This window comes from Charadrius vociferus, unplaced genomic scaffold, assembly GCF_000708025.1.
Source record: "Charadrius vociferus isolate BGI_N301 unplaced genomic scaffold, ASM70802v2 scaffold2, whole genome shotgun sequence".
NCBI lineage: Eukaryota > Metazoa > Chordata > Aves > Charadriiformes > Charadriidae > Charadrius > Charadrius vociferus.
This window is the reverse complement of record NW_009647595.1, coordinates 2,567,999-2,582,508: the sequence shown is the minus strand read 5'-3', so window position 1 is coordinate 2,582,508 and position 14,510 is coordinate 2,567,999. Positions and strand designations below refer to the sequence as shown.

General features: G+C 38.6%; 1 protein-coding gene across 1 annotated transcript in view; it reads left to right on the top strand.

The window, feature by feature from the left end:
* Nucleotides 1–12,623, top strand: part of DSCC1 (DNA replication and sister chromatid cohesion 1) — a 36,558-nt gene extending 23,935 nt beyond the window's left edge. Inside the window, exons 2-9 of the mRNA XM_009881033.1 lie at nucleotides 1,995–2,163; nucleotides 4,558–4,692; nucleotides 6,862–6,952; nucleotides 8,279–8,417; nucleotides 9,357–9,409; nucleotides 10,522–10,679; nucleotides 11,245–11,393; nucleotides 12,283–12,623. Of these exons, the coding sequence (XP_009879335.1) occupies nucleotides 1,995–2,163; nucleotides 4,558–4,692; nucleotides 6,862–6,952; nucleotides 8,279–8,417; nucleotides 9,357–9,409; nucleotides 10,522–10,679; nucleotides 11,245–11,393; nucleotides 12,283–12,391 (1,003 nt within the window). The 3' untranslated portion in view covers nucleotides 12,392–12,623. The remainder of the gene's footprint in view (nucleotides 1–1,994; nucleotides 2,164–4,557; nucleotides 4,693–6,861; nucleotides 6,953–8,278; nucleotides 8,418–9,356; nucleotides 9,410–10,521; nucleotides 10,680–11,244; nucleotides 11,394–12,282) is intronic.
* The last annotated feature ends 1,887 nt before the right edge of the window (nucleotides 12,624–14,510 follow it).

Genomic DNA, 14,510 nt, shown 5'->3' with positions numbered 1-14,510 from the left:
AGGCGAGGCGCGGCCCGGCCGGCGGCGACACCCCCCCACCCCCTCCAGTTTCCCGCCCCGTCGCTGTTTGGGGCCTGTTGGCCGACACTGCGACCTGAGGAAGGCATGAGGAAGCGGGATAGGCCCACCCCGCGGCGGGAGGCTGGAGTTTTCCACTCTTAGAAGGGTTCCTGGCCGTGGGTGGGGGAGTCGGGTAGAGATGGTGCAGGCCTGCCCTGTCCCATCTTTGGCGTTAAGTAGCTGACCTGGCTCTTAAACGTGGCTTTTCCCAGAGTTTTATTCTAATCCGGTTGGTATGAAAGTCTAACTCTCCCTTAAACCTGGCTCAGGTAAATTGGGAAACTCCTAACACCTATAAGAAGCTGGACAAAGTGAACATAGCCAGCACTTTGTGATGGGTATTTATACCACATTTAGATTATTTCAGCAAAATAATTGTTGTGTGCATTAGGAAAAAATCGGAGATGGGATGTGGGGGATGGTTTATGTATCGCTACAGTGTGAGTCAGTGACAAGGCCAGAAAGCAATCTTGGGTCCTGCTCCCATACTATTCAATCTGATAGAGCATTCAGTCAGAGTGGCAACTTCACTAACAAAGTTTCCCGCTTCTGTAGGCTGTTGTATTGGTGACTGTTCTCTCTCTTTCTTTTTTATTTTTTGCATATGGAAAAATTGCTTCTGAGGATACCTCTAGCCAAAACTGAGGAGAGTTTCTTGCCAGGCCTATGAAGATAGGTACTTAAAAATTTGGGATTAGGAAAGGAGATTATGTCTTCAAAAGAATCCCATCGACTTTCAGATTTTCCTAGTGGAACTCTTGAGGTCGGGGGGATGGCAGGGTTGCCCACAAGTTAGACAAACAGGACAGCGAAGGACATACAGTATTAGCATAGGCATTTGGTAGGACATCTAACTATGCACCAAAACCAGATTCCAGATAAGCTTTTAATAGTGTTTTAAATTTTCTTTCTTTGCTGCAATGCCAGTGATATAACACAAATATTTAAAATTATACAGCATTCGATCTCCCTCTAAAGAAAATAGTCCTTAGAGATGTATGTTATTAAGCCTGTCAATACTCTGTGCAATATTGATAAAGTGTCATTGGTTCGAGGCCTGAATTATGATGAGGACCACTTGGGGCACAGCTGAGCTTTGTTCATGCATGCAAGCTTTTGGAAGCAAGATGAACAGTTTGATTAAATTGAATGGGAGCACTTAATTTAGTGTAGCCTGGGAGGAACTGAATGTTCCTCTGTTGAGGTCCTGCTTCGGTTTTATCATGTCCTCACTAAGAATCTCTGTTTAATCAAGTATGTGAGCTCAAGAGGGAGGTTTGTGTTGATACTTTGTACTAAAATGCTCCAGAAGATGGTTTTATTTCCTGCGTGGAATTATTTGCAAGAAGATGTGTATGGTTTTGAGATGGAATTATCTGAAGGATGCTGCACAATAGACACAATTTCGGTTTGCTTTCTTGTTTCACAATGGGCCAGTTTCAGTGTTTGTTAAGAATAGAATAGACTATTTTAGTTGGAAGGGACCTACAACAATCTAGTCCAACTGCCTAACCGCTTCAGGGATGACCAAGTTAAAGCATGTGATTAAAGAACAATTTGAGTTGTAATCTTAATTTCTAAGAATTGTGAACTAGTTCAGGCATCACTTAATCAGTGTTTCAGAGGGTTTTACCTGAAATGGCAGGTGAGGATCTGTGATCTGCGTAAAAACCTTGAATATTTGTCTTTCAGAGTGGGAAAACTCAAAAAGGAGAGGAGAAATATATATTTAGATGAATAGATATATATTTTAGATTAATTGACAATTATGTCTTTATATTTTGGTATACTGTGACTGCTGCTACCAAATAGAACTGTGGTTTCTAACTTCCTTACCAATGCATAAATGTGAAAAAATATCAGACAAGTTTAATAGGTGTTCATCCTGAAATAGATGTAAAAATACATCTTTATTTTTGTGCTATTTTTTTCAGCCTGGTAGTCCGTGGTGAAAAGGATGAACAAGCAGTGTTGTGCAGCAAAGATAAAACCTACGACATGAAAATAGCAGATACCTCAAATATGTTGCTGTTTATTCCTGGTTGCAAAACTCCAGAACAGCTGAATGCAGATCAAGCATCTTGTGATATTATTCATTCACAGGTATGTCTCTCTGGGTTTTTGTTTGTTTGCTTTAATTCTCTACTTTCTTATTCTCTATAATTTCTTGTATTTTATCCAAGATGCTTATGTGAAACCCGGCTGGGATTCAGTTGCCTAAACATAGGCTACTAATGACATTTTAGATGTCTTGTGGTATTGGTCTAGCTTCAAGCTGCCACTCCAGAAGGACGCGAGTCTCCTGTAGGTTCTTTGTATATTGAACAGCCCCAGAAGGATGTCTTTATAAATATACTTTATACACAGGGGGCATGCTATACCTTAGGGTGTCCAAAGTGGCTCTAGGGCCCTTCTTTGGGCAACTAACTTTATCCGTAATGTATGATAATTATTGTTTCTAAGAAGTTAAAACTTTCGTTTATTTTCAGTGGATAGTAATTAGTTGTGGTAGGTATTAAAAGCTTTCAAAGAAAATCTAATTTCTCAGTGTTAGCAGCTGTTTTTAAAATAAGCTGTTTTCAAATTGATTCTTAGGCATGCTTTAGCCAAAAGGCAGATTATACCATGTCATGCCTGAATATTATTTTTTAAATATAGAAATATATTCAAAGGTGACTCTCAACTAGCATCTGGAAAGATTTGTTGAAGTGAATGATTTTAGAGTTCTCAGTTTAAAGAATTCATTCTTGTCTACTTTTTCTGAAGCATAGTTAATAAAATTCTACTGAAAATAGATATATAAATAGCAAATATTATTATTAGGTCATTATTTGCTGTAATGGATGTAATGACATCATTGAGGAGTAATCCTGCTTGTCCTTAGATGAACATAATAATCAAACCAACGTCATTTCTTCTGTGAAGTCAGCAGTTCAGCTAGTAGAAAAAGTTAATTCAAACTAAAGAGATTAATGAGAAAGTAATATTATTCCATTTTTTTTTTGCTATGTTTAATGATCTCACTAGTCCTCTGAAGTCACATAACATAATATAAATGTGATTTTGCTTACGAATTATTTTTAGAGTTTTATTTCTAAGAGCTTTCTTAATGTTTTCAAAAATGCTGCATGGTGTATTGATGCTGCAAATTCTGAAACATAGCATAAGATAGTATGTCTACTCAGTATTTTGCGGCTTAACTGCCCTTCTGTACCACTTGCAAGGGTAATACTCACAGACAAAGCATCTGCCATTTTATTCACCTCACACAGCCCAGCTCCAGTTATGATCTTTGGATTATATATTAGAATTATTTGTCTTTTTTCCTATGCAGAGTACCATTTTGTTCATTATCAAATTGCTCAGAAAAGAACTTGGCAGGAAAAAAATTTAACGCTTAGGTAAATGCTATTTGACATGGAAGAAGAAAAAGCTTAGAAGTTTATCAGGAAATTAGTATTTACCTGAATTTTGTGCCAAGCAAGCTATGGAATAGTTAGATTAAAAACTGAGAGCTTTCTCTGTATTAAAATTTGGATAGGACTTCTTCTACACATAGGTGGCTTGCTTATAGTTGATTTAAATGGAACATTATTTTAAAGTTTTGGTGTTTTTTTTAATGGATGACCTTAAAAAAAAAAAAAAAAAAGTAGTCTGGTAAAGCATTTAGGGAATGGAGGCTTTTTTACAAGGGGCTAATGGTTGGGTCAGGAGTCACAAAGCTGGAGCCTGTTCTGCCTCTGCCATTCTGTACCCACTTCTGTTGGTTTGGTAAATAGCAGAAACAATGCCGAAAGGCCTCCGATAAACTGTCCTCTTCAAAGAATCTTCTAGGAAGTCTGAGCTATATCCCATGAAACAGCTCAGGATTACTCTGAAGGTAAAGTTTTATTAGATTAGTGTTACTGAATCAATTATACCTGAGCTTCCTCTTGCATGCTTTAAATTTGTATGTTGAATGAGAGTAAGGAACAGTGATGTCTTTTTAGTTGTGTGCAAGTGTAGCTTATTGTCTCGTTAATGTCTGTTTTACTTGAGCTTAGTGATACGATGATTCATTAAGGTGTAAAAAGACCATGAAGTAGATCCCAAGCATGGGAAGAAGTGTGGAAGATGTAAACAGGATAATACAGGAGGGGGTTTATGGCAGTAATATAATTTAGTGTTAAGAGAAAAAGAAATGTTGATGAGAATTGTGCAGGAATATACCCCATTATGATATTGTGTCATTTGCATGTAAGATGAGTTTTTCCTTTTGTCACATGCACTATGAAGGTATTTTTATCAACCAATAGTGGATTTTTATTCTTCACTGCCTGCAGTAAATTTTTTAGTGAACATACTACACTGATTCTTTCATCTTTGAAGTAATTACCTTATTAATAAATTCCTGTTCTCAGTGACTAGATTAACATTTTTGCTGATAATTTTTGGTAGGCTTCTTTGAATCCAAATGGTAGATTAAATGTTTTAAGAGTCACTGTTTTTTTCTTTTAGATTGCTGGCTTCTCCAATAACTATTGGGAATTAAGGAGATGCCGACCTAAACTGAAGAAACTGAGAAAGCTTTTAATGGAAGATCCATATGAAGGGCCAGATAGTCGGAAAGATCAGACTTCAACATTTTCAAAGGTAAGTCAGCTATGTAAATTACTTTCTTGTAATTGGTAATGGGCCAATTAAAGTGAAGATACATTCTTAACTAGAAAAATACCTTTGCTCCCATATCTCACAGTGCTGCTTTAATTTTTTTTAAGCCTACTGTTCTAAACAAGTTGATCATTATTAGCGCTTCCATAAGTAGCAGGTGTAAGCAACTTTTTTTTTAGTAAAAAGAGGATCTAATTACTAATGAAGAGATCTGGACTGTGCAGCATATGATCTCAAGATATAAAGGCTTACATAAATCCTGGAGTTTCGTTAGTTTGGTTGGGTTTTCTTTTGTCTCTAAAAACAAACAGTTGCTCCGAAGTATTTTACACTGAGACTTGGCTGAAACGGATAATAACAAAGGAACTACTGTAAGGAAGCCTGATGCATAGTGATGTGTTTTAGCCAACTACAGGAAAACTTAGCAACAGGCTACTACACAGCTTGCTTAGGATGCACCAAATTAAAATCCTGGGGTTTATGGTGAGATGGCAAGCCATATTAAAATGATTTAATGTGATTGAGTTAATGTATTTAATCTGTTTCTTATCCTTATCTGGAAATTTCTGATATGGACATGATGCAAGTCAATCCATTCCATTTTATGTTTGCAAGGGTGATGCAACTGATAAAAGCATCATAGCTGAGAGCAGTGATTTCTTAAAAAAGCTGTCGGAGTGCTTGCCAGGCCTCAGAGGGAACAAATGCCAAGGACTCCTATGCAGGGTCTTATCTGAATGGCAGTACCTAACTCACAAACACACTTGCATACTGATCTGGGGATATATTTGCTCTAAATTGCTAGCAATGTTCTTTAAGGTAATGTGTAATATGGACATCACTTACTGAAATACTGATGCGAGTTTAGTGCTACTTAGCCTGATGATGTTTAAACATACTGTCTAATACGAATGGCATAGTGGGAAGAGGATACTTTTCTGTATTTATTAAATGCTTTTTTAACACGTGGATGTTCCAAACTTAGTGTTGGTTTGTTCCATTTGTGTTTCCATAGTCCAATAGATCTCAAGTAATTAATCCAATTATTTTCTTTACTGGTAGGAAGTATTCTTATGCTATAATCAACAAAACTTTAATATTAGAGTTGATTGAAAAGGCTGTAAGGTGTATAAAGGAATTGATGAAACCCTCTTTCCCATGGATTTAAACCTGGTGTTCCAGACTCTCATCAATGCTTATCAATATCTAAAGAGCGTGTGTCAAGAGAATGGGGCCAGACTCCTTTCAGCGGTGCCCAGCGACAGGACAAGGGGCAATGGGCACAAATTGGAACACAGGAAATTCCATCTGAACATGAGGAGAAACTTCTTTACTTTGAGGGTGGCAGAGCACTGGAACAGGCTGCCCAGAAAAGTGTTGGAGTCTCCTTCTCTGGAGATACTTAAAATCCACCTGGATGCATTCCTGTCCAACCTGCTGTAGGTGAACCTGCTTTGGCAGGGGGGTTGGACTAGATGATCTCCGAAGGTCCCTTCCACCCCCCACCATTCTGTGATTCTGTGATACTTTCTGTTTCTCTTATGTCTTCTAAATCTTTACCACAGTATCCAGAGCACCCTTCCATCTCACCAAGTAACTGTTCTGCAAGGAGCTGTATGTACTGTGGCTGGGTCTGTGCTACATGTCTGCTAATTAGTTAGCAGACACCAAAACACAACACGTAACTGGTAGAGGCTTGCACTTACTGGAGGTAGTAAATTGGAGTTCTGACTTCTATCCAACAGTGATAAATTATTTTTGTTTTGTCTTTTCTTTGAATCTCACAGATTAAAATATGTGATTTAGGAAAGATAGAACACATTCACTTTTCATTCTTTCTGTGATACTTTACTTATGATGCCTACTTGTGGTAGTTTGACATCCTGGGAGTACAGGTATATTACTTATGCATGGCACAAAGACTTCCCTGTAGTTAGACTGTTTTTTATGTTGAATAAGTCTTTGAGAAAATGTTCTAAGTTACAGGAAAAGTTTCAGAGAGTGTGGTAAACCTTAGAAAATTCAGAGTCGGGGGGAGGGGATCAATCTCACAGGTCTTTCTTTCGTTATAATGCATTTAGCATACTTGCTGAAGCAACAGAATAGTAATGATAACCTGGTTTATTTCCCTCTTTTTTTCCCTTGTTGCAGTATACAACAGAAGATTTGTTAAGTCTGATTCAAGCAAGTGAAGAAGAAATACTACACCAATTACAAGTTATAGATGCCTGCAAAATTGAAGGTATTAATCTCTAAAGAATATTGTTGCCTATGGGGATATAACCCTGCTTTTTTTTTCCCCTAGAATATCTGGGACCCCTAAGGCCCATTCCACATCCTCGTCTTTCAAGGTGCAATTTACTTCAAAGTACTAGGATCTGCTTCTGTATTTCCTATATCCTCTACTGCTGTGAAGCTGATCATAAAGGTTAATCAGCAGGCATCAACCAGTCTGACTCTTTCCAGGGTAATTCCTTCTTTGCTTCTCCAAACACTGGCATCAGAGTATCCTGCCCATAGTATGACTACTTTTTGGCTGGCTGCCCTCTTCATGGATGAGTGGGTACTGCTTTCTGCATTTCTGGAGGCAAAACCAGCTGATCCTTAGGTAACCTCAGCCCTTTCATAGTCTTTCCTTCCTCCCAGACTGCGTTTATCTCAGAAGTCTTCCTACCATGTGAGGCAAAGCTGGAGCAAATGCTTCACTTTGGGAAAGGTCCTACTCATCCTTTACTTTGCCAAGGCCAAACCCTTACCTGGACACCAGATGGCAGCAGTCCTAGAGTCATAGAATAATATAGGGCAGAACTGAGCTCTGGATGTTATCGGATCCAAATCCCTGCTTTAGAACAGGGCTAACTTGGAGCTGGGTGCTCACGGCCTCAGTTGGTTGAGTTCTGAGCGTTTTGAAGGATGGACATTGCACAACCTCTGTCCAGGCTGTTTCAGTGTTTGACTGTCTGCAGGGGAAAAAACCTCTCCTAATAACCAGTTGGCATTTCCTGTGTTGCAACTTGGGATTGTTGCCTCCTGTCCCATCATTGAGCACAACTGGGAAGACTTCTGCTCCGTCCTCTCTATACTGTCCCATTAGGTAGGTGAGGATCTCACAGATTACTTTCCATGTCATTTACAGCTGTGCAGCACTGTTGTACCACATCTGTGCTTTTTCACATCTGGATTTCTGTGGCTTTGGCTGGACCTGAACTGCCACTTTGCAGGGCCAGTGCAGTCAGTTCTGTTCATGCAGTTCTGTGCCTGAATTAATTATTGGTTTTACCAGATCTGGTTCATCTTGGGCTGGGATTTTAGTGTATTTATATCTATAGCGATTAATCTACATAAACAATTGTGAATAACTGAGGCAATTTTATTTCTTTCCCCTTTACATTAGCTCTTACTATTTTGTTGTTTCTCTCAGTTTTAATCCTGAAAAGAACAGAATGCTCTTGCTGTACTTTGTAAAGGTGTGACTTAAATGTCCAGACTCCTGTAGTGTATATTCAGGGGAATAGCATTAAGATGTTAATGTTTTCCTTCTAATGTTTTGTGGTTTTCTATTTGGTAGGATATTGGAGAATTCTAGAATTTGACTATGAGATGAAACTGTTGAATCATGTGACTCAGCTAATAGACTCAGAGTCCTGGTCTTTAAGTAAGGTTCCTTTACGTACCTGCCTTGAGGAACTTGGATCTTTAGAGCCCACGTAAGTAATTACTTTTAGTACTGAAAATTGTCTACAATGATTATTAACTGTTACTAATTACAATAGTTATTAATTATTTATTAGAATTACAGTTTTATAACTCTAGATACCAGTTACCATGGTGTTGATGATGCATTTTCTTTGCCTCTAAAATACAGAAGGGTGTTAGCAGTTTAGACAGACAGGTCAGTAAACTGATTTTAATGTCTATTGGTAATATTTCCATTGATTCAATAGTAGAAACAATACTGCCAAATTGTAAATTATGAAAGTAGCGTGTACTTAAGCCATAAATTGCTGACCATCTTGAAATACTTGTCCTGAAGCTACAGCTAGCAAAAAATGGTATACTAATTTCAGATCTTAAGAGTTGAGTTCGTGGTACTGCCATTTGGAGTCATGAAATAATTTAAGATTACCATTCAAACAAAGTCTAACGTTTACAATATGTGGTGTTTTCCATTTATTTGGCTTTTGGCTCAAAAAGAAATATTGCTTTAGTATTAATTTCTGCAGTTAGGCTATAATTTTGTGCCAGAGGTCTACAAAAATACCTGCTGTTCAGTAAGGGGTAACTAACTGCCAAATTTGTGACTTGCATCCCTTCTCATTGGAAAGAAGTAAGATTGCAAGAGTCTCTTTTCCTTATTCTCCTTACGCCTTTTAGTCTTTGCTAGTTATAACTAGAAAGTGGAAGAGATTTTTGGGGATGACATGCTGAATTAACTCCCATCTGTCCTTTTTGTCGCCCTTTTTCCTCTTTTAACTTACTTCTAAGTTTTTATCAATTTGCTCGTTTCAGCCATGAAGACATGTGCCATTCTCCTTGATTTTTTTTATTTTACCTGTTCCTTCATCTTCTTCTTGGTAACTGTTTCTGTAATGTCCTAGTGAACAGTTTTAAAACTTGATTTCTGATTTTATTTTTATTTTTTTCAGAGAGATGATAGAACATATTCTTTTAAGCTATGGAAGGAAATACATTGATGATGGTAAGTTTGGGGAAGCATGCGTATTTTAATTTGGGGAAGCATGCATATTTTAATTTTGCATAAAGGAAACCGTTATTCATGAATAAATCCAGATTTTGTGAGGATGGCCCAAACAAATGAATTTGCTTCAATGCCTGTAAAAGGAGGGAGCAAACAGTGAGCTAAAAATCAGTAAAATTGTTTGAGAAAGCTTCACAGGAAAAAGGACTGTTAAACTGTACAAGACAGGGAAAAATCAGGAACTATCAGAGGTACCTGAAGTCATTTATTAGGTGTCTACAAGCCGTAATTTTGTTACTAAAGACAGATCGCTTGTAAAATTTACATGGAATCTCTCTTTCGATACCCCAGGAGGTCTTGGGTATCGTGTGTTTAAGCAATTAATTGTGCTATTGTGAATAGTCAGTGGCATGTAGATCCCCCTGAATTCAATTTGCCTGAAGTAGATGTCTGCCTTTGGTCCCCTGAACTGCACCACAAGATCCATGGATTGTATTGACTAATACAATAGTCCTACTTTTAGACTGAAGTCCATACAATGCTTCGTAGTATATTTAGGCAGGTTGCACAAGGCACAAGTTTGAATTGCAGGAAGTCCAGATGACTGAAAAAGTAGGGGGAAGTGTGTATGCCTGATGTTGTTCAGAGAATTTTAGCCAAGTTAGCGTGAAAGAAAATAAATTCTCATTATTCCCTTCATCATGTCATATTATAAGGGTGATTAAGGAAGTGAAGGTTTTGTTTAATGGCTCAACCACATCCAGCAAACATTTTAACACAAGCCATTCAGAAATAGGAATGAAAGCTGTAGGAGAAAGTGTGTTACTGTGAAAGGGGGAAAGATGAGGGGCAAATACTTTTATTGATGTGAACGAATACTGTAGCTCACAGTGCTGCGCACACATAATATTCTGCTTAATCTGCTCTTGAGAATGAGAAGATACCATAATTTATCCAAAGTAATACCAAGTCAGGTTACTCCCTGAGGAAGTGAAAAAACAGGATACTTGGGTTTGTAGGAGACTTTGTAGAACAAAATGGAAATATGAGGCTGTTCTCTGTTCTTTTATCAAAAAGCAAGAACCCAGGATACAATGTTCTTTGTTTCTCAGCAGGGGAGGTTTACTTTGAAATGCATGAAGATAAGATATGCAGAGCTATAGCACAAATGCTTCTGCAAAATGCAGTTAAATTCAATCTATCAGAGTTTCAAGAAGTCTGGCAACAAAGTGTCCCTGAAGGGATGACAGCAAGGCTTGATCAACTTAAGGTAAAAACATAAAGAAGCACGGATTCTTTTGTCAGTAGGCTGTTTACTGACTTGTGTCATATGTAGATTTTATCGATGGGGATTAATTGTACTATTTCTGTCAGCTTTTGAGTTAAATTACTTATTATGACGTCCTCTATGAGCATCAGTAGTCTGGAATCATCACAGTTCAAGTTTTTGTAAGTCTGGCATGCTTCTGTTTGAAGAAAAGTTGCAGCTGTACAGTTAATACTTGTAAATGTAACTAGAACAGAAGCTGAATTATTGTTGAGCAGGCTGTAGCGACAGCCAGTAGAGTAGCAAGCACTATGGAAATCCTTCTGCTCAAAGGAGACATAGATGTTGGGAATTCATGGATTTCCCCTTCCCTCCTTGTCATAAAGGAAATGACAAATACTGCCTGTAAAACAGCTCCTTTATGATACTTTTTCACTTTGCCTCTAGTAGTGCAGTTTTAGAAGGCTTTGGAGGTGGAGAGGGCAACTTGTATGGATTATTGCCAGAAAGAAGGAAACTCAATTGTTTTGTCTTTACTTAACACTTTCTCTCTGATGCTGATCCACAGGGCTTGGCTCTTGTGGATAAAAACTCAAGGCCAGAGACCATCTTTCTCCTAAAAGTAGAAGACTTACCTGAAGACAATCAGGAAAGATTCAACAGCTTATTCAGCATACGGGAAAAGTGGACAGAAGTGGACATTACCCCTTATATACAGTATGGATATCTTTCTTATTAAAATATAATTAGTGTTATATTCTTCCCTTTCTGCATAGCTGACTTCTTATCAGCTATGATTGCCTCTTTCCAATTTAAATTAATATGAATTTATTAATACGGGGGTTGGACTAGATGATCTGGGGGTTGGACTAGATGATCTGGGGGTTGGACTAGATGATCTCCAGAGGTCCCTTCCAACCCTAACCATTCTGTGATTCTGTGAATTCAATATAAGAATAGAATTCACACCCCTGGGAACTGTAGCTGTATTTGTTGGATTCAAACTTGTGTAAAAAGCTGATCCTACTAAATTTAAATGGGTGATAACTGTGTCTTATTTGATTGAGGCAGACTTAGCTCAAAGGATGAACCTCCTGACATGTATAATGGGTCTCCATGGTCACAACACAAGAACTATAAAGCAGTAGTACTTCCTATACTGTGTCCTTTGTGCTTTGGGCAGTTAACGCTTACACTGCAGTGCTATCTGGAAGGCCCAGCCAGGGTACGTGTGAGCAGATCGAGATGGTAACCCAGAAGTAACTGCATCAAACCTTTATGAGTGGCTCTCAGTTTACTGTGTTATAATTAAGTTGTTCAAAGTTAACCATTTTGCTAGATTGGGAACCCATTAGAGAACAGTAATAATGAAAACCAACCAACTCCCCCCCAGCCCCCAAAAACCAAAATCCTTCGTTTTGCAGTAAATACATTTTTGCCTGTAGGTAATTTAAAGCATTATGTGACAGTTAAAGTAGTTTGTTGGTTGGTTTTTTTCTCCCAATACCCTAATCCAGTTTATTGTTATATTTACAAGTACTTCACAGATTCATTTTCTATATGAATATCTCTAATGCCAATGTCATCTGCTTTCTTTCCTCTATAGAGACTTATGTGCAGAGAAGCAGACCGTTGGTGCTCTTCTGACAAAATATGCTCGCTCCTCAATGCAGAATGGTGTTAGAGTTTATAATTCTAGAAGACCCATCTCATAACAAACACTGTTTTAAGAACTGAGAATACTGAATGGAGTAACAGTGAATGTTGCTTGTTGCTGCCTTCTGGAGAATAGAGTTCTCAACCGGTATTGTACAGCGTTCTTGAGTGTCAGGAGCCGAGAAGTTTTGTTTTCTGCTCAGCTGAGTAGAATGTGAGGGCACGTGCCTCTTCTAAGAAACTATAGCATCGGCAGCCTATGCCCTCCTTCCTTTTGCCCTCCTTCCTTTTGCCCTCCTTCCTTTTGCCCTCCTTCCTTTTGCCCTCCTTCCTTTTGCCCTCCTTCCTTTTGCCCTCCTTCCTTTTGCCCTCCTTCCTTTTGCCCACCTTTTTCCTTTGTGTCTGGAGTTATGCCAGGAGTTGAGCTACTTGAATACAGTTTAGGTGTCTATCCATAATTTTTAATATCAGACTTCAGTTTAAAACCTCCTTGATAATAATTAAATCAATTGAATAGATTTCAATAGCAATGGAATGCTTAGTCTTTTGCCCATTAGTAAGCGTTCTTGAAGATGAAGATTTCATTGCAGTGTTGACATTTTGAATACTGCAGACCTTGACAAGCTCATGAACAAATTATTCCTGACTGAGACTATACTAGTCTTAGATTTGGAAGGTGGTTCTTTTTATGGTCATTTCTGTGAATAGCGTTGGCACAAGCTCTTGACACTTTAACACTTGGCAGAATTACCTTTTAAATATTACAGAAAAACAAATTGCAATCAAGTGTGAAGATATGAGAGAATAGTTGCACATTGTGTTATGAACTTCCTATAAACTGCCATTAGAATGTAGCTGTGTTAGAAGTAATGTTTTACAGAAGACTACCTTTGCTTTTTAAAGAGAACTTGTAAAACTTTGTAATGATTTTTTTTTTAAAAACTTTGTTATGGCAAATAACTTCACATAAAAATTGTGCCTTGAAAACTTAGGGTGGAATATTATTCTGTATAGAGCAATGAAACAGGTTGTGTTTATAATATTATCATAAAGCGGAGTGCCTGAAATTTGTATTTTGTAATCATTAAAAGCGATTGTTTGCATTTGTCAGTGAACCAGAGTTTAATAATAGACGTTTTTCAGATATTTTTTTTAAACTTAACAATGTGCACATCCTTGGAATTTTGTTACAGATAGGCTGAATAAAAAGCTGAATAAAAATAACTCCCTGAGCTCTGCTTATTGTTGCCCACTGATGCGAGATGAATTTCCTGTGCTCCGCAGTTCTGGGGTGCACAAGTGTGGTTCTGACCCGGCTGTGCAGACTCAGCTGGTGTCTAATGGTGCTCTGCCTTGTTTGCTATCTGCTTTCAACAGCTGTGGCCCTTCTAAGTAACACCAGAAGGTTCCCTCTCAGAGAGATCAACCGTAATATGAATGTGAAAGCCTTGGAACCAACTTCCAGTTCCCCATCTGAGGTTCCTTAGTTGAAATACCCCAGACAATTACTGGTCTTGTAGTCTGTGGTAGGACAGGGTATATTTACGCTGGGTTTTGGTGGTGAAACCAGGGATAGTGCTTTATCGTAATGCCGAGGTAATGATTCAGGTTTATCTAAATTATTTTTGCATGTGTGATCATTTGACATGTTCACAGTGCTTCTAATTAGTTTTGTTAGACATTGAAAATGAGATGATGCTTTCTCTATTTCCAGAACTGTGGGTACTGAAAGGCCTAACTCCATTAGCTTCTTTGGTGCGAGCATTTATTCTAACATAAAATAGATGAATCAAAACTTGCTCATAGTAGAACAAATCTTGGTTATGAAGAAACTTCCTATCGTGTCCTCCTGATGCTGTACCTACAGACACTGCACAGCCTGCTTGGGGTGAGAGGGAAGAGGTCATTGGACCCAATCCTGTTTTGCAGCTCTGCCTCGTTTCCAGCAGCATCATTACTGTCTTTATACTCTTCTGTGGTTCCAAAGCATCTTCCTGAGAGTCAGTCGGGGGCCCGAGTCGAGGGCAGACCCACCACAAAGTTCGGGTGTGCTTAGTTCCTGCATCCGAGTGCATCTCCCCGTTTGCCAGTCACGGGAGCCTTGCGAGGGCCAGCGCCGGCAGCGGGAGGCTCACGCCTGTGGAAGCCGCCAGCGGTGGCCACAGCCCGAGACCCGAC